This window comes from Podarcis muralis, chromosome 2 (genome assembly GCF_964188315.1).
Source record: "Podarcis muralis chromosome 2, rPodMur119.hap1.1, whole genome shotgun sequence".
Lineage (NCBI taxonomy): Eukaryota > Metazoa > Chordata > Lepidosauria > Squamata > Lacertidae > Podarcis > Podarcis muralis.
Window position 1 is genome coordinate 103,304,897 of NC_135656.1, and position 24,337 is coordinate 103,329,233.

General features: G+C 47.3%; 2 protein-coding genes across 3 annotated transcripts in view; both read left to right on the forward strand.

Annotated features, from left to right (window-relative positions):
• The window catches only part of FAM3D (FAM3 metabolism regulating signaling molecule D), a 49,121-nt gene extending 44,444 nt beyond the window's left edge, over nucleotides 1–4,677 (forward strand). For both annotated transcript variants that reach the window (XM_077925107.1, XM_077925108.1), the window contains one exon: nucleotides 2,617–4,677. In XM_077925107.1, coding sequence (XP_077781233.1) covers nucleotides 2,617–2,706 — 90 coding nt within the window. In that variant the 3' untranslated portion in view covers nucleotides 2,707–4,677. The remainder of the gene's footprint in view (nucleotides 1–2,616) is intronic.
• Nucleotides 4,678–7,718: 3,041 nt separating this feature from the next.
• FAM107A (family with sequence similarity 107 member A) overlaps nucleotides 7,719–24,337 on the forward strand; it is a 66,995-nt gene continuing 50,376 nt past the window's right edge. The window contains exon 1 of the mRNA XM_028719588.2: nucleotides 7,719–7,843. The gene's annotated coding sequence lies outside the window, so the exon portion shown is untranslated. The remainder of the gene's footprint in view (nucleotides 7,844–24,337) is intronic.

Below are 24,337 nucleotides of genomic sequence, written 5' to 3' on the forward strand. Positions count from 1 at the left end.
ATTTGTGAACCTTCCTTCTCTCACGGCAATCCTGCTCCTTTGCAAGTGCCTTCTCTGCAGGGAAGCAACCTGCACCGTACAGGGAGCGAGCTCCTTCCTTCTCCTGATGGTCACGTGTTTCCCCATAGGATGCCTGCCTCTCCTTCCTGCCTGATGCCCCGCCCCCTGACAGCAGCAGGTCACTCTGGCCCATCCAACCCAATCTGGGGCTGTCTTTCCCTGGCTCGTCCAATTCTTGACTTCCTCCAAATATGCCCCATTTGGCACTGGCCTTGGCCAAATCCCAGTACGCAGCCCTAATCAGTACACTTGTCCCTAAATAATAGGTGCACAACTATGAGATGTGCTTCCTCGTACAGTGGTACCTTGGTTCTCAAACTTAATCCGTTCCGGAAGGCCATTCCAAAACCAAAGCGTTCCAAAACCAAGGTGCACTTTCCCATAGAAAGTAATACAAAACGGATTAATCCATTCCAGACTTTTAAAAACAACACCCAAAACAGCCATTTAACATGAATTTTACTATCTAACGAGGCCATTGATCCATAAAATGAAAGCAATAAACAATGTACTGCAGTCATGCAATCAATCAATCAATCAATCAGTAGCTGAACTGGGTTCTTCCACACAGTCACAAAAACAAAACAGAAAGAGCCGCAAAAAACAAAAATGCAAAATAAATAGCAAAAACAGACACTCCTCAGTGTAATACTCAAATCGGAAGCATAACACTCAAAACGGAGCACGTTTGGCTTCCGAAAAACATTCGCAAACCGGAACATTTACTTCCGGGTTTGCAGTGTTTGGGTTCCAAGTTGTTTGAGTACCAAGGCGTTTGAGAACCAAGGTACCACTGCAGTGGTCATTATAACCTCCTGCACATCCACTGCACCAATGAGCTATTTGTGGAGCAGATGGGGTCAGCAGCTGCTCAAGAGAAAACCTAGTGAGAGAGATGTGGCCATTTGGCACCTTCTCATTGATGCCCCTCTGAGGTGCTGCATTTTGAACAGGTAGCATGGCAGCCATTTATTCTGAAGCAGAGGGTGTTCTGAACCATCCTCCTTCATATTCCACACACTCAAATGGGGAAACCATTCTGCATGTACACACTCTGCTAATAATACAAGTATTTAGTCTTCATTCCTGTTCTGCCATATGTCAACCTCACTGTATCCTGGCATGGTTAAAAACTGTTCTAGGATACGGTGAGTAGGGATAGGGCAGAAATTTGATTTTGTTTGCATTTTTATGAGAAACTAACTAATTCGCACTTCTCGAACCTATATGTAAACTGAATCACAGCTATCCTTCAAAATTCGCCCTTCTCCGAATTTTGCATTGCAGCTCTCCAATTTTATTTTATTTTTTTAAAAAGCTACAGAAATGCATTTATTTCAGGGAAAGGGTGCATAAAAATGTTTGTGAAAATAACATACAAAAATGCATCATATTCTGGGCAATGAGAGAGAGAGAGAGAGAGAGAGAGAGAGAGAGAGAGAGAGAGAGAGAGAAGGAGAGAGAGAGAGACTACATACCAAAAAAAGTGTTTATTAGGAGAACTTAGCACTAAATGCGGGTGAAATTTCATGAGGATTTCTTTTAAATCATGATAATAATCACAAATTGGTACAGAGATGTGAAGGACTGAATTTAAGTTTGGAGAAACAAGAAACTGAGAGAAACCCAGACTGGCGGATTTGCCTATACTTAGTCACAAGTCAAATTGTGATGCAAGGGAAAATATAGTGGACATGAAGGACGGAACCTACAGGGAGAATGGGGGCCAAATGCTACTCCCTTTCTCTTAAGTTAGGGTGGAAATTACAGGGATACGGGTTTTGGCAATACATTAGGATAAGCTTCCTTGACGGTATGAACACTTGGGCAGTTGAGCAGACTGCCTCAGGCGGTAGTTTGGAGCAGGCTGGGGACGATGGGCTGGGTCACTGGAAGTGAAGTCTGTTGCACAGAGCGTACACAACTGCACACCTCTCTTTGGCAGTTTCTATTCCCATATTCCTAGATTAATGCTAAATTTGACAAACAGCAGCATGGAAGTGCCCTGAAAGGGTTGGAGGGGGTAGGACTTACTTGCATGCAGAAAGTCCCAGCTTTAACCCTCAACATCTCCAGTTAAAGGATCTTTTTGGGAAGCAGGAATGGGGAAGACCTGCTCTGCCAGTGAGAATAGAATCGAAATACAGTGGTACCTTAGTTTAAGAACAGCTTAGTTTATGAACAACTTGGATTAAGAACACTGCAAACCTGGAAGTAGGTGTTTTGGTTTGTGAACTTTGCCATGGAAGCAGAACATGTTCCGCTTCCTGTTGAGTGTGTTCCATTTGTAAATCGAGTCCCCTGCTGCTATGGGAAAGCACGCCTTGGTTTAAGAACGCTTTGGTTTAAGAACGGACTTCCTGAATGGATTAAGTTCGTAAACCAAGGTACCACTGTATGGAGATTGACAGACCAATGGTTTGATTCAGTATAAGGCATAGCCATATGTGCAGCTCTCCAGCAGTTAACAATCATATGCAAAAAGCGTAAAGGGGAATTATTATGCACCAAGCTCATTGAATAGCTGACGGTCTCTCTCTATTTTACTTTCCACAGCACCTAAAAAATGATAAGGAGACAAACAAGTATGACGGCTGGCCTGAGCTTCTGGAAATGGAGGGCTGTGTACCTAAGAAGATGGAATGACAATGAGCTAAATTCAGAACAGCTACCGGTGGCCCCCAGCTGACAGACTTTTCACTTTGCCTCAGATATGGTGGAACCAATTCGAACAGACTCAACCCTCTGCCCTGTGGGGTTTTGAACCCAGAGTGCTTCATTTCAGCGCAGGGCCAGCAGGATTTCAGTGCACTGTTGCGTTGTATTAATAATAGATTCTACAGAGGTGAAGAAGTGGATCTGTGAAAGGTATTCAGCAATCGGTTTATGTCATGCCTTTGGAATCAGGTGGGAAGCCAGGACCCTCAAACAGCAACAGCAAACAGCTTTAGAAGAGTTGTTTGAACTGAAGACACACATAATATTTACACACAAGTATGTATATTTATAGAGAGAGAGTCCTCTGCACTGTGGATATGCTGTGAGGCCTGTTTTTATATTAAGTTCTACCCCTAGGGTTGCCATATTCCTAAAAGTGAAAATCCTGGCAAAGTCGTTGAGCCTTTTTATTGAGGGGGGCACAGCTGTTGAGCTTATGGGGGGGAACATATCCCCCAAAAAATAAAGTTTTGGGGCTTTTTTGGATCTTTAAAGCATTAAAAAAAGACTTGCCATATATTCGGCTTTCCCCAGACGTTTTGCAAATTCAAAACTTGGACATATGTCAGCCCTATCTGCCTCTACCATAGCAGCAAATCAAAAGTTGGATAGGTCTGTCCATGCATGGCGCCTGAAAGCAGCACCCATGGGCAGCTGTCAGGGCCCTTAGCTCACTGGCAGGGCTTCTCACTAATGCCTGTCCCTAGTCCCCCTTTTAAAACTGCTAATCCAGTCAGTGTCAGGTGGCGGCCATTTTGTTTTCCCATAGTGCCCCAAAGCAGCACAACACCAGGGGCAGTGTGGGATATGGAATTGGCAGCTGCCCACCATGGAACCGAGTGCGACTGCAGCTGCCACAGCCCACAGCCAGGTGAGCCTTAAAAGGCACTTGGCTGAGGACTCCCTCAAACATGGATCTTTTGCCAGTCGCTGTTGCTGCCGCTGCTGTCGTCATTTCTTTGGCTCAGAAACAAAGCACACACAACCCACACACAACGGCATGGTCGCGCAGCTTCCACCACAGCCCCCTGGGCATAGGTTCCTTTGTTTCAAAGCCAGGGGAGGAGGCAGTGATTTATTTATTTATTATTTATTGAATATCCCGCTGTTTCTCCTTGATGAGCCCAGGGCAGCAACAGATGCACAATTATTATTTTTTAAGGAAAATGTTTTGAAACAATATTAAAACACACACAAATTAGAGTTTTAAAACATTCTAGAAGCAGTTGTGATTAAAGACATACTTCCACCCAAGTTGCCAGGAAGAGTGTTCTTCAGACACCCAACTCCTGAGCAAACAGGAGTTTCAAATTCAAGTTAATAGTGATGAAAACAGGTGTACCTCACTAGCGAGGGCATTCCACAACCGGGGAGCCACCACCAAAAGGGCCCTGCCATGGGTCAGTGCCAACCAGGCAGCCTCCAATGGCAGCACAACCAACAAGTCCTCAGTGATCCCGGGTTGTGTCCAATGTGAGTCCCACTCAAAGCAGGTCCAATGAAATTAATGTACCGGTACATGATTAACTTAGGTCTATTAATCTCAGTGAATCTACTCTGAAGGTAGGACTTGTATTAGATACAATACTGTGTGGGTAAGTGAGCAGGGAAGGGAGAAGGCTGTCTTATCAGCATTTGGTTCCCTGATAGGCCATATTGACAGATATTATATAAAAATGGGGATCTGAGAAGACTGAGCTCTCTGTATGGTATGTGTGTCTTCAGTCTTCATGTAGTTCTTTCATTATACGGTTAAATCACTCCAATTTTTGGGTTGTTGCTTAACAACAAAAATACATCCTTTTTATAATTTTAGTTTTTCTTGTGTTTAGTGTTGCTATGAAATGTTTGTTCTGTTATACCCTTTCATAAAATCCTTCATTTGTTTGTCTATGTTTACTACTAGTGGTATTGCTGGTAATTTCTGCTTCTTCCAAGCGTTCGTTTACATTAGCAGAAGGGGGGGGGGGACTTGAGGCCCTCTAGCTGTTATTAGACTCCCATTCCCATCAGTTCCTGGCACTTGGGCCAGTGATGACCAGGTGAGAGGAGTTGTTGCCTGGCAACAGCTAGAGGGCCATAGGTAGCCCTGCCCCTTGCGGTAGTAGCACAAGCCTGCAGCAGCTGGGCCTGACCAAGCTAAGAGGAGCCCATCCTGTTTCTGTGGTGGCCAGGGCCGGCCCACTCATGAGGCAACCGCCTCAGGCGGCAAGATTCACAGGAGCTGTGCCTCCACCACTACCATGATGGTGTCAGGAGCTTGGCCTACACACGAGTAGGACCCTGGTAGAGACACATGCCCGACTGAAAGGTTCCCTCCCTCCTGGTCGATCGTTCGGGAGCTTCAAAAGCTTTCTTCTGCCCGAACTTCACAGTGACCGATGCCAACAGACATCGGCACACTTAGGGATCCGCAGAGTTTGCGCATCTTGCGTGACAGACCTCAGCAACTCAACATTTTGGCTAATCTACTTTTATTTACATATAAACACACACGGAGCACTGCAAGATGGCTCCCTCTCTCTCTAGCATCAGACAGCAAAGAGAAAAAGAACAAAGGACAATAGTCCCACTTCACGGAACACAGTAACACAAACATCCTGTCTCCGTCACTTCCCACTCTGTGGAGTCAAAACATACACCGTCATGTGAAAGACAAAAATCCCATGACTGCAATCATGGAGCAGGAATTCTAACAGATGGCAGTGGTGATGATGATGATGATAATGATACCCTGCCAATCTGATTAGGTTGCCCCAGACACTCTGGGTGGCTTCCAACAAAATATGCTGTGATGATTTCAATGCGCTGTTTGAAGGCCGGATCTGCCTCCTCCTCAGCAGCTCCCCACAATGCCACCTTTACAGGGGCTGCTGGGCTCCTCTCTCCCCTTCTTCCCTGGTGTGTGGGGGGCTGCCATTTTGTGGTTCGCCTCAGGTACACAAATGTCTTGGGCCGGCGATGGTGCCATCTCAGCAAAGGGGTTGATGAGCCTCAGGTGATTTATTGTTTTATTGCTGACCTACACCTGACTCAACCCCTGACAGCATAGTTGACAGGGACTTGCCAAGGCCCACACCGCTGCAAGGGGGCCACTTCCAATCCCTGGAGCCTCCTGGTCCTTCTCCTATTCATCCTTGTTGCCTGTTTACTCGGACTACCCCTCTGCATAGGCAAGGACAAGGAAGAATAGCCTGTGCATCCTTTGGCTTCTGCCTCTGGAAGTGATGCTGAGTCGAGCAAATAGGCAGTGGCCATCATAGCAACCGCTTTGAAGACCTAAAAAAGTATATCAAGTGGTCAATACCTTTTATGAAATAAATAAAGCAAAAAATAAGGAAGAGGAAGAGGTGTGGCACTCCAACGGGAGGCAGGGGAGAAATGGGAGCATCTTGCCCCCAAAGACCTTTGAAAATTGGATCCAGCAATGACAGCAGGAATAGGTTTGAAACTAGGGGTGGGTTTGAAACTAAGTTGCTATGAGCACAAAATGAGGCCTTCTTGTGCAACAGGAATTCCCCTCCCCCACCCCCTGCCGGCAGCCTCCTACATTTGCTCTGGGATGTTGATGGAAACCTCAGAACTGTTTTGGGGGCTCCTGGGGGTACGGGAGGAAAGGAAGGGGGGAAGCCCCATTGTGCAATCCTCACGCATATACCCCACTCCAGTTCCTTTTTCTGACAAGGTAGACCTGTTCCTCGTGTTTGTTGACGTGGGTGCGCCTGAAATATATTTTGGCAAAGGTTTGAGCTATTGCAGGTGTTCATTTCTGCGAGTTTTCCTTGAGACAGCAGCATCAAACAAAGCTGCAGCTGTACACCTACTTCTGCCTCACGGCCATAGACTGCTTCTGTGGAAATAACTAAAGCGACTTGGAACTGGATTGAATGCTCGGTGATTAATATTCCTATCCTCCGCACCGAAGATAAAAAGAATTCTACTACGCTGTGGTGGCAATCGTTCAACGACGACACAGTTTTATCTTCTAACCAGCAGGTGGAAATCTTCCCTTTATAAAGGAATAGGAGCAGGGAAAAAATGTTAGGCCTTGTCGTTGGTGAATAGAAACTTCTCTTAAAAATAAAAAAAGTCACTAGCCTTCTTGCCCAAGACAGCATAGGTTAAAGAACAGAAGCTCATTCAAAAGGGTTTGGGGAATTGAAGCCCTGTGAGGAGTAAACTACAGTCTCCAAGTTTCTTTGGATTCTCTATGGTGTGGTTGTGCTAGAGGTTTTCGTTTCACTGCCTCCTTCAGTAACACGCAGCCCACTTCTGAAGCGGAGGCCATTCACTGGGCCTCTTGTTTTGATTGGGACAAGAGAAAAACGCTTCCCAGTGGCTGCACCTGAATTATGGAATCCCTTTGCCCCATGAATTACCATCACCCTATTCCCTCAGTTGCTAAAGACCATTTTATTCTGGCAGGCTTTCATTGTATGTAACCGATAATGTGTTTCCGGTGCAGTTTTTGGCTCCCTGATTTTGGCATCATTGTTTCTGCAAAATTGCAATTAATCCACCTTTGCTGCTCCTTCTGTACCATGAAGTTCAGATATACATGTTTTCAAAACTAGCATTCAAAAAAAATAGATTAGGGGTAGCCAAGGAGGTGCCTCCCATCCTTTCTGACCATTAGCCACAACAGCTGGGGATGATAGGCGCTGTTGGCCTCTGTCCGTCTTGAGGGACAATGGAGTGCGCCTTCTGGGGTCAAGTCAAACCACTGTGTTAGCTGTACCGAAGACATTGCCTAGGACTGTCCCATTGAAACAGCACAGAACCACATTAAGTAGAAGGCTGTGCCTATCCGCTCAGGGCTGATTTGCTCCCTGGTTATGGCTTGCTGCCTTCACGTTATGCAACGTCATGGGTTAAGCTTCTCTGTGGGCAGCAGCAAGAATTTGGGGGGTGCGGGATGGGGAGAGAGTTCAGGGACTGCCTGGCTGTTCCTGATCTCAGTGGCGCAGAAGACTTGATCCCAGCAGGAACCCCGCCACCTTGTTCCTCCAGAAGCAGGTCTCCGTGTGCTCCTTTCCCAAAGCTCTCTCACCAAAGCTTCATTGAGGTAAGAAGGCCGTGGGGATATGGATAGAGGAAGAGAAGAAGACAGGGTGACACAAAACCTCTAGGCAAGGAAGAAGCTCAGAGTGCTGAGGCCCAGCTGTGCTGCGCAGGTTGAATTCCTTCTCAGCTTGGCTCTGCGTTCTGTGACATCTTGCTGTGTCAAGTCTGATTACTCTAATCTTCTACAGGCTTTTCCCCCACCACCACAAGAAGGGACTCTGCTTAGAAGCTGGGCACTGACAGCATGAAAGCTGCCTTTGTGTGTAGCCCCTGGCAGTCGTTAGGTATATAAGGGGGAGAGGGAAGGGGGGAATGAATTCTTTACATGCCAGGGGAAGCCATCAAGGGAAAACTTTTCTGCTCATCACCTTGAAGAGCCTGCTGTCCCCGATGCTCCTCTGCTCCTCTTACTCGGCGAGTAGAATGGGAGTGCAAGGAGCTGCGCGCCACCAGCCCTTTCTCCGGCGCAGGGTGCAGAAGGCGTCTGTCTGCACATAGGGACATGCACAGCGGGGCAGAATAAGAAAAATCCGTTTCTCTAAAGGTGTTGTGCCTTTTCTCTGACACGCATTGCCAAAGCCAGGAGAGTTAAATTGAAACCACTGCAGGGAACGGCACTGAACAACTTAAAATCATGGGAGCTGCTCATGGGAAAAAGGTAATGCTTTTTCGCTATGTGTTTCCACTTTGTATAAGAAGGCACTGCCTAGCTAGCCATTACTGGAATTAACCAGCTGAGATGGATGTATCGGGGTGGCTTAAGTGCCAAACTGGATGTTGCTTTGATTGCACAGAAGACAGGGCTTAATAATAATAATAATAATTGCAGGTGCAAAGGAGGTGGCTGTCATCACGTTCATGAGGAGGAGAGGTTTGTCCCTTCCCTCTCCTCCGCAACAGTGACCCAGATGAATGTCCCTCCCTGCACCTGCCCCACACAGCACAACTATGAACCTTAGGGTGAAAGCTCCCATTTGCACCAAAGGGAGCATTCCTTCCCCCAAGACGTCTGGTCCTGGAGGGGGGATTTTGTCTGGATCATGATTGGAGGGGGTCGGGATAAAGCTCCCCTCCCCGGGTGCTGCAGTCCTGTCCTGATAGCACACACCCCTCCACACATGTACTTAAAGAAAAGGCACAGATCACAGAATCATAGAGTTGGAGGGGCACCCAGGGATCATCTAGTCCAACCCCCTGCAATGCAGGAATACACAGCTGTCCCACATGGGGATCGAACCTGAAACCTTGTTATTATCAGTGCCATGCTCTAACCAATTGAGCTATCCAGAGTGTAAGTGAGCAGTACACAGTTAGTGTAACATGCCTTAAGAAGCAGCCACTCTGTGGAATCTGGTCCCACCTAGGACCCCTCTGGACACTGTTTTTATTGTACATCCATGATTATTCGTGCTCATGATGGGATCGGGGCAGTTATACGTCATCCTGCTTTGAATGCTGCTTGTACCATCAAAAGATTTGGGGAAGATATACTGCTTTGCTTCCAGTTGGTGCATGTTCCATAACTTCCTTCTGAAGTACTGTAACTTTGCATACCACAGTTGATGTTCCAGTTTATTTATTGTCCCACGATTGCTGCGCTACAGAGTGCCCTCCAGATGGCAATAGTGGTACAACATTGGGGAAGCATCACAGAACAACTAATGCTGTAATAGGGAATGGTGTGTGGATGATCAAGTATTAATCCATCACTAATTTATATTCTGGGACGCGGGTGGCGCTGTGGGTAAAACCTCAGTGCCTAGGACTTGCTGATTGTAAGGTCGGCGGTTCGAATCCCCGCGGCGGGGTGAGCTCCCGCCGTTCAGTCCCAGCTCCTGCCCACCTAGCAGTTCGAAAGCACCCCTAAGTGCAAATAGATAAATAGGTATGGCTTTATAGCTGGAAGGTAAACGGCATTTCCGTGTGTGGCACTGGTGCTGGCTCGCCAGTTGCAGCTTCGTCACGCTGGCCACGTGACCCGGAAGTGTCTTCGGACGGTGCCGGCTCCTGGCCTCTTGAGCGAGATGAGCGCGCAACCCTAGAGTCGGTCACGACTGGCCCGTACGGGCAGGGGTCCCTTTACCTTTAATTTATATTCTGCATCCATAAACTGTTCCAAAATACATGGGCAACCCCTTGCAATTAATCAGATCCATCTTTCAGGGGGGTGGGGAGTAGCTGTGATAGTTCAGTCAGTATAGCATGAGACTCTTAATCTCACGGCCATGGGTTCAAATCCCACATTGGGCAAAAGTTCCAGCATTGTAGGGGGTTATGATTCTATGATTCACAAAGCCAACGAAGAGAGCGGGACTTCATTGGCTAATCTGGAATGCTGTGAGTATTGGGGGTCATATTGAAAAGATGGTCCCAGGGGTATTCCCATGAATACTTTCATCCAAACAACAACAGCAACACATTTAAACACACACAACAACAAAAACAACAACAACAACACCTAAATAAGCTACTCACAAATGGTTTTCCATTAATTTTAGTCTCATGGGATTCTTTTTGGTTAAGTTTAATCAAATTGGAATTAGTTTCAGGAGAGCGGGCGGGGGGGGGGAATTCTGAACTCAACTGCCTTAAATAGAAATGTGTATTTACTTTCATTGTGCTTGCCAGACACTGTTGAACTACAACTCCCATCATCCCTGAACACTGACTGACTGGGGCTGATGGGAGTTGGAGTCCAACCACAGCTGGAGGGCCACAGGTCTCTCACCCCTCACTTACAATTATTATTTGGATTTATTATTTCATTATTACTACTTTTTCTGCTAATGCACTCATAGTTTAGAATAGTGCCTACATTAGCTATACTGAATATGCTCTGTGTATGGCTCTGCTAATGTTTATATAGCTATCCGTTAGTTTGTATGTATCTTTATGACAAATTGATTTTAAGAAAGAAAGAAAGAAAGAAAGAAAGAAAGAAAGAAAGAAAGAAAGAAGAAATAGTGTCTATTACGCAAGATAAAAGAGGGAAAGTGATGGGAAGGAAGGAGGAAAATAAGGAAAATCCAGGTTCCCTGGCCACTGATGGAGGCACTTCAGGAGAGGAAGAGCCAATTGGCCATTGGTACTGGCCAAGCACAGGAAGAGAGGTTTTTCCAGTTTCACTACTCTCTCTGCCCAGCCTGATGAAATAGCTGCTAATGGAGACAATTCCAGGAACAGTGGAGCAACAAGCAAGTTAGTCCTGGTCAAGCCAATGGACAGGACCTTGCTATTTCCTCTCTCTTTTTAAGTACAGTCAGACCTCAGGTTACAGATGCTTCAGGTTGCATTTGTTTGGGTTGCGGACTGCCGAAACCCAAAGTACCAGAACGGGTTACTTCTCGGTTTTGGTGGCCGTGCATGCACAGAAGTGCTAAATCACGCTTTGCGCGTGCGCAGAAGTGCTCAATCGCAGCCCGCGCATGCACAGGTGCAGGTTGCGAACGCTCCGGTTTGTGAACGTGCATCCCACATGGATCACATTTGCAACCCGAGCATCCACTGTACTGTCAGTGGCGGAGGAAGCCACTGGGGCACCCAGAGCGGCAAATATGATGCGCACCCGAGGGCAGGGCAATCCACCCACGGGGGTGCACTGATCCTCCTGGGGGTGCCAGCACCGCCCACCCATTGCACAAATATGGCCAGTGTGCAGCGCTGGACGCCGGGGATGCGAGTGCCGCCCGCCGGGTGGGTGCAAACGACGCCCGCTGGGGAGGTGCATCCCCGGCAGCCAGTGCCGCACACCGGTCAGCAGGTGGATTTTCGCAACAACGATCACAAAAATCCACCCACCATGGGTACGAGTGCCGCTACGCCAATCCACCTGGGAGGGATTTTGTAAAAAAAAAAAAAAAAAAACCAAGGCATGGCACCCAGGGCGGACCACTCCCTCTGCCCCCACCATCGTCTCCCAATGAGTACTGTATTGCTATTTGCTCACCACTTCCCTGAATAGTGAGGTATTCTGGGTGCAGCTCCACGTGGACTGAGAATGCCTTTGATCTCTCTGTGTTAAAAAATCTCCTACTAGTCCCTTATCTTTATTCAGCTTCCCTCCTTTTTTTTCACTTTGAAGGAGAGAGTTATTTTAAACAAAAGCCTATTAGGACGGCCTGCCATCCCGATCTGACCTAATCCCATTGTCTGGTGTCTTCGTTCTTTCTTAATACTGTTTACCTGTCAAGGACCTTCATGTTCTCTCAGTGCATCAAGTGCCTTAGGCCTTGTGCAAAGCCCCTGCAAATTCTTTTTTCAATTACAATTGACATATAAGCTGATTGGGATAGAGGGCAGACTATGGAGAAGAGACTCTGGTGATATTTGTACTGCTTCTCACTCCTTTTCAGTTTGTTTGCTTTAAGGGGTGGACAGATGTCCACTCCTGCACAGGTGAAATGGAATGTATAGGCCTTCAACCCCTGAAGAAGAGGCTTGCAAGGTGTTGAACACTGCTGCTGAAGGGAACGGGGAGGGAGATATTCTTGCTGGGTGTGTGCAACATTTCTTCCCCTATACATAAAAATCTAAGGCTGTCGTCATGCTCTGCAGTTCATGTGGCCACTGGGCAGGAGATCAAGGAAGCATTGTTTTGTTGTTTTTTAAAAATATTTCATTATATACAATGCACACACAACATTACAACTACAAACATTCAAATACCGACAATACAAAAATACAAACATAAATGTTACACCTACTTCCCTCCACCAGTGATCGTCATTTCTTATGTTTATTATATTCTTACTTATCTTGCAATTTGTAACTCTCATCTTTAATATTGTTATTTAACTAATATTTTGTTTTCTGGATCAACTTTACCAACTTAATCTAGACATATCAGCATGTTGTCAAGGAAGCATTGTTAATAAGCAGGTGATGCTTCTTTTCTGGAACTGTGCAGTAACTTCAGTCTCCAGTGACTTTATAATAAAATCAGTTCCATCGTAGATGCCGGAACCCCAGAAACATATCACTGCTCAGAGATTGTGGTGCATGTAGCAATATCCACAAATTTCACCCTCATACATACTGAAACTGTTTTGTAGTCATTCTCCCCTTCCACAGAGAACTGTATAGTTTGTGGAGTAGGGTATGGATCTGGGGATCGATAACAGAGAATTGTATGCTGCATTAGATATTTAAGATAACACAGCACACTAAACTCTCTCATATCTATGCATCTTAGAATGCAATCCTATGCACACTTACTTGGGAGTAAGCCCTAACTGACAGATTCATCCAACCCTAACTTCTTTCACCACACTCACTCCAGTGTTACTTTCTTGAAGTCAGTGTTCTTCACCCTTGGGTCCCTAGATGTTGTTGGACTACAACTCCCATCATCACCAGCTGGTTTAGCCCAATGGTCAGAGGTGGTGGGAATTTGTGCTTCATTTCTCCTGCTTATTCTGGGTCATACAGCACCCTATCCCATACCCTGCAACATTTCTCTGACGAAAATAGGGATGTATAAAACATATACATATATATATATATAACATATGTATAAAACATATATAAAAACATGATTAAACATTAAACATTTTAAAACTTCCCTATACAGCCTTCATATGGCTTGGGGGTCTCATAACTCGATACTTTTCAACGTTTATCAAATGAAAATAGGAACATCCTACCATATCCACTAGGGACACGGGTGGCACTGTGGTGTAAGCCACTGAGCCTAGGGCTTGCCGATCAGAAGGTCGGCGGTTCGATTCCCTGCGACGGGGTGAGCTCCCGTTGCTTGGTCCCTGCTCCTGCCAACCTAGCAGTTTGAAAGCACCTCAAAGTGCAAGAAGGTAAATAGGTAGTGCTCCAGTGGGAAGGTAAACGGCGTTTCCGTGCGCTGCTCTGGTTCCGCCAGAAGTGGCTTAGTCATGCTGGCCACATGACCTGGAAAAACAGTCTGCGGACAAACGCTGGCTCCCTTGGCCAGTAAAGTGAGATGAGCGGCGCAACCCCAGAGTCATTCGCGACTGGACTTAACTGTCAGGGGTCCTTTAGCTTTAGCTTTACCATATCCACTAACATTTCGCAGATGAAAATAGGGATGTCCTAAGGAAAAGGGGGACATTCTGGGATCAAATCAGAAACCAGGACAGCTTCTGTAAATCTGGGATTTTCACTGGAAAATAGAGACACTTTGCTTGGAGGATCTGCTATTCCCCTTTATCATCTTTGAACATCATATTTAATTGGGGGGGGGCATTGGTCACCCTAAATGAGTCTGGGGGGAATTTCCAAAAGACGGGGGAAAAATTGTAAAAGAAAAAAGAAAAACTCAACAACTTTCAGGGAGTCCTTTTTGAAATATGGCAACCCTAGTTGCACATTTTTCATCCCAACTACAAGAATGCATGTTCCTCAATTTGTAATGGGTAAAAAGAAGTAGGGGTAGGGAAAGCAGACAAGAGATCAGTGTTTGTGGCCTGCCAAACAGAGGGCAGCTTTAGAGCATGAAAGGGAAAGGCCTCTTTTCATTCAGAGGAGCAGGCGAAGGAGAACCCTCAATGTTTCCAGGGGATTAGCATGTAATGCCAGCTACTTAGGCAGCTGGATCATGTGTTTGTGCCAGAGTTCCAGGGCCTGGGACGGCATCTACTTTAAAGAGAAAGGGAGAGAGGTGCCGTCGCTTAAAAGGCTGAGCCATTCACATGCCCTTCTCTTAACTTACTTTTATACATTTCTCATCTGGAAAGCAAAGGCGAACAATGAGGAAAGAGCTCCGTCAGTGGGGCAGGAAGGTGGGCTCAGAATTGATCTTCAACTTGTGCAGACCTGCTTGGTTTCTGAGGAGCATTTGGCACGGTGGAGATGTTATTCCTGTGGCATAGCAACAGTTAGAGGCCAAACCAGGAGCTGGGCAATGTGGGCATGCGCCCAGAGTTTTTAGGCTGCAAAGGGGCCTGGTCCAGTACTTGCTGCCAGCCAGAGTGAGAGCTCCATTTTGTGTTTTCCTCTAGAAAGTTATCGGAGAAGAGAGGCACGCATGGTGTATCACTTGGAAGTTCTGTGTGGCACTGAATGCTAGCATGAACTTAGGACCCCTCCGGAGTGGTAGCTTTGTGGGGGCAGGGGTCATGGGTGGATACTGCAACACAATAATAGTGCACTAGTAGTGATGTTTTCCCGGTAGTGATGTATGGAAGTGAGAGCTGGACCATAAAGAAGGCTGATCGCCGAAGAATTGATGCTTTTGAATTATGGTGCTGGAGGAGACTCTTGAGAGTCCCATGGACTGCAAGAAAATCAAACCTATCCATTCTGAAGGAAATCAGCCCTGAGTGCTCACTGGAAGGACAGATCCTGAAGCTGAGGCTCCAATACTTTGGCCACCTCATGAAAACAGAAGACTCCCTGGAAAAGCCCCTGACGCTGGGAAAGATGGAGGGCACAAGGAGAAGGGGATGGCAGAGGGTGAGATGGTTGGACAGTGTTCTCGAAGCTACCAGCATGACTTTGACCAAACTGCGGGAGGCAGTGGAAGACAGGAGTGCCTAGTGTACTCTGGTCCATGGAGTCACAAAAAGTCGGACACGACTAAACGACTAAACAACAACAAGTGGGCTTCCCTTCCTTACGAAGACAGTTTCAGGTGGACTGAGCAGACGAGACCAAGACTGAGTCCTAGAAGGCAGTTTCTGCACATGTTTTTAGATGGAAGTGAGGGGCAGATGGGGCTCATTACCCTGGGAAGATAGCCCATCTAGGAGAAGGGAAACTCTGCTCTTAAACCTCTGCTGCATTGTGGGATGTCTTCAGAAGAAGAAAGGGCTAAGGAGCAGAGCCGTCTTTCCTATAAGGCTTACTGGCGCGTTGCGCCAGGGCGCTGGCCTCTCAGGGACGCCCCAGCAAGTGGGGGAGCTGCGTGGCTTTGCCAACGCCCTCCCCTTTCCCTGCACACCCGCCAGCTGTGTCCCATCAACCATATGGCTGGCGGGCGTGCAGCTTGCCTCCCAAGCCTCCGTGAGAGGAGAGCGCTCCTGGTAGAGGCTTAGGATGGAAGCTGCGCCCTGCCAACTATATGGCTGGCAGGCGTGCAGCTTCCTTCCCAAGCTTCCGCGGGAGGAGAGCGATCCCCACAGAGGCTCGGGGAAAGGTCGACAACTCTGGGAAACGGGGGGGGGGGGGGCCGCCGGAGGGATCTTTGAACCACGGCGCCGAATATGCTTAAGACGGCCTTGCTAAGGAGTAAGCTCTACACAAATCCAGAGTGGATAAGACGGTCAGATAGCACCTTGTATGCCTCCTACAAGCAAATCCTGCAGCCAAGCAGGTGCCAAACGTGTTTCTCTGCTTTCCTTTGGACCACATTGATGAGGCTGACAGGGGTGTCTTGTCACCTGGGCAGCCCAGGACCTCCGTACACACTGCCCAGGCTTGCGCCCCAGGGATGTTACTCCAGCGCTGCTAACGTAGCAATTTGACTTCACCCTGTGGTTTTTCATACGCAAATAAATCCCAGTTGCTGACATTTCCCATTTTGAGTAATGTATCTCAGATTTCTGCTGATCCCCCTTCCCTGTAAAAGCAGCCCCTTGCAGTTCCAGCGGGTTCCCAGTTCCTCCAGAATTACTATTCAGGGTGCACAAAGTCCTGCTGTGGGGAAGAGGAGAGACAAAAGCCTCACCCTGTGAGCCCAACTCCACTAACGGTCTCTATGGCAGGCATGAAACAAAAAGTTTAATCATTTATCTGCTGCTACTTCTGAGGGCCAGCTGGCTGGCTGTGTGGCCAGCAGGTGGCAGTGCAATAATGTTATTGTTTCCATATGTCTGTTGGTATGGCCAGCTGCAGAGGCTGTAAAACAGGGGTCAGCAAACTTTTTCAGCAGGGGGCCAGTCCACTGTCCCTCAGACTTTGTGGGGGGCCGGACTATATTGGGGGGGGGGGAATGATGCAAGAGCACCACGAGCCCCGGTGGCTGCTTACCTGTGTCTTGCGAGCGGCAGGGGCTGGCGGTGGTGGTGGGACAGTGAGCGGTGCACAAAAGGGCTCCGGAGTGCGGCCGCTTAAAATGGTGGCCGCTCGAGCACTGCTGCTGTTGGCACCAACAAAGCCCAGTGCCCTTCCTCCTCTAGGCAGGGCGGGGAGAAGCCAGGAGGAGGGAGGGAGGAAGCACTGGCGCCGCTGCCGTGGGAGGGAGAGGGAAAGAGCGTGCACGCTGGCAATCCACGCGGAGATTCGCGGACCATCCGCAGGCTGGATCCAGAAGGCATTTGGGACTGATCCGGCCCACGGGCCTTAGTTTGCAGACCCATGCTGTAAAACGTGTCAACTAGCTGGGAATCCCTCAGGTATAGAAACAGAAGAGAGCCTTATGGGACTTCCTGGAGTCACACATAAGCCCCCCAAACTGACAGAAATACGCTTACTTTGTACGGCAGTTATCTGGAACTATAATTCTGAGGGAACCTTTGTAGGCCAAAGAGGTAGCCCAAATGGCAGTGTTCTCCGTTCCAACATTTCTCCAGTGAAAATAGGGACGTCCTATTGTGAAATGTGCAGCTGTTGCACATTTCTACACCTACCTGTAGATCAGGTTATTGACAACTAAACTGCTGAAGCGTCAAGGAGGCAAAGAGGACCTCTTTCACTTTTCCCTCCCCCTGAAGCTTAAATAGGAGTGCCCTGATAGGCAAAAGCAGTAGTTAACAAGCCATATATCTGAGGTGAGCAGCAGCCAACCTAGTGTGCTGGGGTCCTTGCAAAGAATGTTGGATTGATGGACTTTGGTCTGTTTACTGTTAGGAGCAAGAGCACATTCTCGGGGTCACTGATTAGCTAGGCCTTTAGGGCAGCATAACCCCACGCATATTGTAAAGTGCCCTGTGATCCTTGGATGTAGGGGAGTATATGCAATAAATAATAATAGTAATGTTGTTATAGATCTAGGGTACCAAAGTCCGTTAGCGAACGGTACACCTTAATGAACAGTAGTATTTAGATAGCATTTGGCATATTGGAGGGAGGATTCCAGGCCAGTGGAAAAACACTGGCTAAACTCCCTTTCCAGGCCAGGGCCTCAGCTGGGATAAAAAGGTAAAGAGACCCCTGACCATTAGGCCCTATCGTGACTGACTCTGTGGTTGCAGCACTCATCTCACTTTATTGGCTGACGGAGCCGGTGTACAGCTTCCAGGTCATGTGGCCAGCATGACTAAGCCACTTCTGGCGAACCAGAGCAGCGCACAGAAACGCTGTTTACCTTCCCGCCGGAGTGGTACCTATTTATCTACTTGCACTTTGATGTGCTTTTGAACTGCTAGGTTGGCAGGAGCAGGGACCGAGCAACAGGAGCTCACCCCATCGTGGGGATTCGAACCACTGACCTTCTGATCGGCAAGTCTTAGGCTCTGTGGTTTAACCCACAGCGCCACCCGCGTCCCTCAGCTGGGATAGAGGCTGTTAACATGACAAAAGGTACTGATGGCCCATCCAAGAGGAATCCTTGGGTCTGTGCAAAATGGAATCCCAGTAATCCCAGTCAGGAGGAGGAGTTACACTAAGACTACACCATGTCATTACCAAGGAAGGAAGTTTAGTCTGAAGACTATCCCTGCCTACGTGTCTGGACCAGAAGGATACAGGTATCGAGAAACACATCCCATGTGACACACAAGCATGTTTTAAATTCACAAAGCAAGAATGTATACTCTTAAGCTGCGATCCTATACACATTTACATGGATGGGAGCAAGCCCCACTGATTGTAGTGTGGCATGCTTGCAAATACAGTGGTACCTCAGGTTACATATGCTTCAGGTTACAGACGCTTCAGGTTACAGACTCCGCTAACCCAGAAATATTACCTCGGGTTAAGAACTTTGCTTCAACATGAGAACAGAAATCGTGCAGTGGCGGCACGGTGGCAGCAGAAGGCCCCATTAGCTAAAGTGGTGCTTCAGGTTAAGAACAGTTTCAGGTTAAGAACAGACCTCCAGAATGAATTAAGTACTTAACCTGAGGTACCACTGTAAAGCAGCTACCTGAAACAGAGACCAGGGAGTGCTTGCTCCATCTTCCATGTGACAGCTCTTCAGATCTTTGAAGTTGGCTCTCATATCTCCTCTCAGCCTCCTCTTTTCCAGGCGACGTTTATATAAATTACAGACCATGGGCAGATATATCCCTTCTCTTTCACTGTGCAGTGTGCTTTAGTCAACTTTTGCCAAACTAACACCCAAATTACTTGTATTCTGCTGGTCTGGCAACCAACATGAACAGTGAAAGAGGATAAACTGGCGATGGGACCACTTGGCTGTTTATCATGGAGCCTGCCATGACACCATGGTAACAGGACACTGTGATAAAGCCTATTAATGAGGCATTGTGCCTGGTATCAATATGAAATCATAACTTCCCTGCTATTAAAAACCCATCAGGGTTGTTGTTCATTTTGCAAAGCTCAGCCAGAAACTTTGTAGGACTATTCCCAGCTTGTCCTCTCTTGAACTTGTCCAGCTCCTTCCTAGCATAGAAATTAGGAATTTCTCTCTCTCTCAAAGATAGATAATGCAACATTACAACGACAAGCACTCATGGCTCTGAAGAGCATTGTGTCATATGATACTAGTTGAAAACTATTGTGTGTTGAGGTCAGGGAATAAAGGTAAGATAATATTTCTGTGTTACTCAAAAAATAAGCAGATGCCTCACTTTACACTTCTTTGCCTGTGAAGCAGGAGACAGGAAGGACAAAACAGGAGACACTTTGGCAAGCTGACAAAGGGATGAAGAGAAAAATCTTTGAGTTCTGGGGCTGTAAGTCAATGTGAAGAAAACTAAGACAATACATGGAAGAGCAAAAACGGTCTCCCCCAAACTCTTCATGCCACATGCAGGACAGTGAAATGGGGGCTGGGGGGGGTAGATGGGTTTCACTGCAAATTATTGTGGGGAAGGTGAATTTTCCCTACAGTTTTCTCAGAGAACTGTACTCTGCAAAATTACTTTCAATAAATTGATAAGTTGATGATGATGATGATGATGATTATATTTATTTATACCCCACCCATCTGGCTGGGTTTCCCTAGCCCCTTTAGGCAGCTCCCAACAGAATATTAAAAACACAATAAAGCATCAAACATTAAAAACTTCCCTAAACAGGGCTGCCTTCTGATGTCTTCTAAAAGTCAAGTAGTTGTTTATTTCCTTGACATCTGATGGGAGGCCGTTCCACAGGGCTGGCGCCACTACTGAGAAGGCCCTCTGCCTGGTTCCTTGTATCCTCACTTCTCGCAGTGAGGGAACCGCCAGAAGGCCCTCGGAGCTGGACCTCAGTGTCCGGGCTGAACGATGGAGGTGGAGATGCTCCTTCAGGTATACTGGGCCAAGGCTGTTTAGGGCTTTAAAGGCCAGCACCAACACTTTGAATTGTGCTCGGAAACATACTTGGAGCCAATGTAGGTCTTCCAGGATCAGTGTCATATGGTCTCAGCAGCCACTCCCAGTCTCCAGTCTAGTAAAGGATAAGAACATGCTGTGCTTTGCCTCCACAGTCGAAAGAAGTAAAACTTCTGAATACTAGTTGTTGGACTGTGGTGGAGAGGGCTCTTGTGCTCAGTTTCCGCTTGCAGGTTTCTCACAGGCATCTGGTTCCTACCAGCAACCGTGAGAACATGATGCTGGACCAGATGGGCCATTGGCCTGATCCAACAGCCTCTTCTGATGTCCTTATGGTGAAGGAAGGAAGCCATGGGCCTAAAGAAAATGGCTGGAAGGGGTAGAAAACCAACCACCTTTGTTTTGCCTTCAGTGATGGTGATGTTAATGATAATATTGGCGTTGTGGGCACCAGGGGGAAGATCTCAAAGACGCCGTTGTATCCAAGGTGCCACAAATGGCAACCTCTGGCCTGGAATGAATGCCTTAAAACCAGAAACTGGAAAAAACAAGCATACTTTAAAGGCGCTGATGGCCACCCACTTGGATTAGAGAAATTCATGGGAAAGGCTATCAGTGGCTACTTGTCACAATGGCTAGGGTCTACTGCCATTGCTCAGCGCAGCATGATTCTGAACTCCAGTTGCCAGAAACTGTAGTAGGGCAGGTTCCAACAACAACAACAACAATTTATTATTTATACCCCGCCCATCTGGCTGAGTTCCCCAGCCACTCTGGGCGGCTCCCAATCAAATGTTAAAAACAGTACAGCATTAAATATTAAAAACAGGGCTGCCTTCAGATGTCTTTTAAAGACAGGATAGCTGCTTATTTCCTTCACATCTGAAGGGAGGGTGTTCCACAGGGCCAGTGCCACTACTGAGAAGGCCCTCTGCCTGGTTCCCTGTAACCTCACTTCTCGCAATGAGGGAACCGCCAGAAGGCCCTCGGCGCTGGATCTCAGTGTCTGGGCTGAACAATGGGGGTGGAGACGCTTGTTCAGGTATACAGGACCTATAGCATTCAGGTCCTGCTTGTGGGTTTCCTAAAGACATCTGGGTGACCACTGTGGGAGCAGGATGCAGGTCTGATCCAGCAAGACTCTTAGTCTTACATTTAACACAATTTGATGGGAATCCATTTTGGAGTTGGTAGCCAAACAACCTGTAGCACTTGGGGATGGGGAGGTTAAAGACGCTGCTTTATTGTGTTGTCTGGTTTGGGGCCTAGCTCACTGTGGACAGTATACCCTAGAAATAGTGAGCCCTGCTGAAAAGCCAAGGCTTTTGCCTGCCCTTCTTGCTTTCTATGCTTTGAGCTGCCTTCCTTTCCATTAGCATCGTTCTCGTCTCTCTTCTTTTGCCACCCCATCCTGTGTGCTCAGGATGCCTCATCCTTATCTTTGCTGTGACATGAAACCGTGCGCTTGCCATTCTTTATAAACTGAAGGGGACTTAAAGAAGCTGGGTGAGAGACAGCAGTCAATGTGATCTTAGCCTTTTGGCTAAGCACCAGCTGACAGATCTTGCTGCCAAAGACTGATGGCTCCTCTGGCTTAAAAATCGCCACCAAAAATGACCTCCTTTGAAGCCAGTGACAGCAGCATAATAGCTCTTGTATTTTAGAGTGCTTCAGAGGCGCTTGCCAATTCTCGGGTGAGGAGACTCACGCAACGGACTTCACATGTTCTTAGCCTGACACCCATGAGACGCTTGTCTTCTCTGTGGCCCTGTCTAGCAGTGCGTTCTGGGAAATCATCCAAGACCTGATATCGAGAGAGAAGCATCCTTGATTTCTTTCAAATACGACTAAGCCAAAATGAATTAGGATATATTTTCTGACAAATTTTTGGAAAAGCGTGTTCCCTTTTATTTATTTATAAGCTTTCTCACTGGCCCTTCACCATAAGGTCCCAGTGATATAATACATAGTTACGAAAACAAGTGCAATGTGTTCCTACCGAAATGGAACATTGTAAATTCAGCAAAATTAATGGGTCCCCAGAAGAAACTCAAAATATTTTAACTGCCAAAGGTCAGGGTAAAGAGGTGTGTCTTCAGCATATGGCAGAAGCTGTGCAGTGAAAATGCGAGATGTGGCTCTGTGAGGAGGGAGTGCCACAATTTATGGGGTGCCACAGAGAAAGCCGTCTGTCTCCCAGGCTGTACTTCTGAGGGTGGTGGAACTAAGCACTTTTGTCGAGTTTCTTCTGAAGGAAAATTCAAGTCCTGCCCTGGAGAATATAAGGTGGGGGGTAGTCATAAGAGCTGTGTTGAATCAGGTCAAAGGCCCAACATCCAGTTCTCACTATATTCTGCAAAATGGCTTTCCAAATTTCTTCATCCATGAATTCTGGACACAATGAGGACCCAGTTTTTAGTACTGTTCAATATTATTTTAAAATCACTGAAGGAAGCAATGGATTTGTCCCCACTACTCCTACCAGTTTCCAGCCCCTCCTCCCACTCCTTCTTTCAATCAACCAGCATAAACCAACGTTAGAATTTCATTCAACGTTAAGTGAGCTGAATTTTTTTCAATAGAGGGTTTTTCTGAGGAAAAGCTGTTGGAAAATTCCACCTCCTCACCCAAGAGTATTCAGCTAAATGCCCACTATTAATGATTTTGCTGCTCGCAGAAATAGTCCACGATGTGGAGTAATCCTGTAGAGGTCTACTTAGAAGGAAGTGCCACTGAGTTCAAAGAGTTTTCCGCCCATGTAAGTATGCCCATGTAGGGGACGCGGGTGGCGCTGTGGGTAAAACCTCAGTGCCTAGGACTTGCCGATCGTATGGTCGGCGGTTCGAATCCCCGCTGCGGGGTGAGCTCCCGTCTTCGGTCCCAGCTCCTGCCCACCTAGCAGTTCGAAAGCACCTCCGAGTGCAAGTAGATAAATAGGGACCGCTTTATAGCGGGAAGGTAAATGGCGTTTCCGTGTGCCGCGCTGGTGCTGGCTCACCAGAGCAGCTTCGTCACGCTGGCCACGTGACCCGGAAGTGTCTCCGGACAGCGCTGGCTCACGGCCTCTTAAGTGAGATGGGCGCACAACCCTAGAGTCGGACACGACTGGCCCGTACGGGCAGGGGTACCTTTACCTTTAAGTATGCAAAGGGACGCAGGTGGTGCTGTGGGTTAAACCACAGAGCCTAGGACTTGCTGATCAGAAGGTTGGCGGTTCGAATCCCTGCGATGGGGTGAGCTCCCGTTGCTCGGTCCCTGCTCCTGCCAACCTAGCAGTTCAAAAGCACGTCAAAGTGCAAGTAGATAAATATGTACCGCTCCGGCAGGAAGGTAAATGGCGTTTCTGTGCGCTGCTCTGGTTCGCTAGAAGCAGCTTAGTCATGCTGGCCACATGACCCGGAAGCTGTACACCGGCTCCGTCAGTCAATAAAGCAAAATGAGCGCCACAACCCCAGAGTCGGTCACGACTGGAGCTAATGGTCAGGGGTCCCTTTACCTTTTAAGTATGCAAAGGATTGCAACTTTTGCAGTGCAATCCCAGTCATGCTTACTCATAAATCCTACTGAATTCAATTGGGCTTTCTTCAAGGTATGTGGACTTAGGATAAGGTTACCAGATTTTTTTCAATGAATCCAGGGACAGTTTTCAATTTCAGTGGATTTTGTGTGGGGACTGATGTGTAAATCCAGGACTGTACCTGGGAAATGGGGACGTCTGGTTAGCTTAATTTAGGATTGTATCTTAAATCTCTTTCTGACTGGTAATTTAAGGTGCAATCCTACACCCACCAATCCAGAAATGAGTCCCATTGAACAAAATAGGACTTACTTAGTAGGCATGTATAGGATTGCTGTGTTTATACATCTTAAGATTTATTAATCACCGCAGTCTCTCCCCAGTTCATGAGATCAGATTTGGAACAGCTTAATATTGTGATGGCAACATTATTTTATGCAGACCTGAATCTATTCAGAGGCACTCCTGCCATGGAGCAATTAAGTTCGCATTATTGGTACTTAGATTATGTGCGGGCTGGCAGCTGGCTTCATCGAAACCGCCTCAATCAAAGCAAGAATGCAGCCACAGATTACTGGCGGCATTCATTCCGTTGAAAGGTGACTCTGTGCTAGCCAGGTGTGGG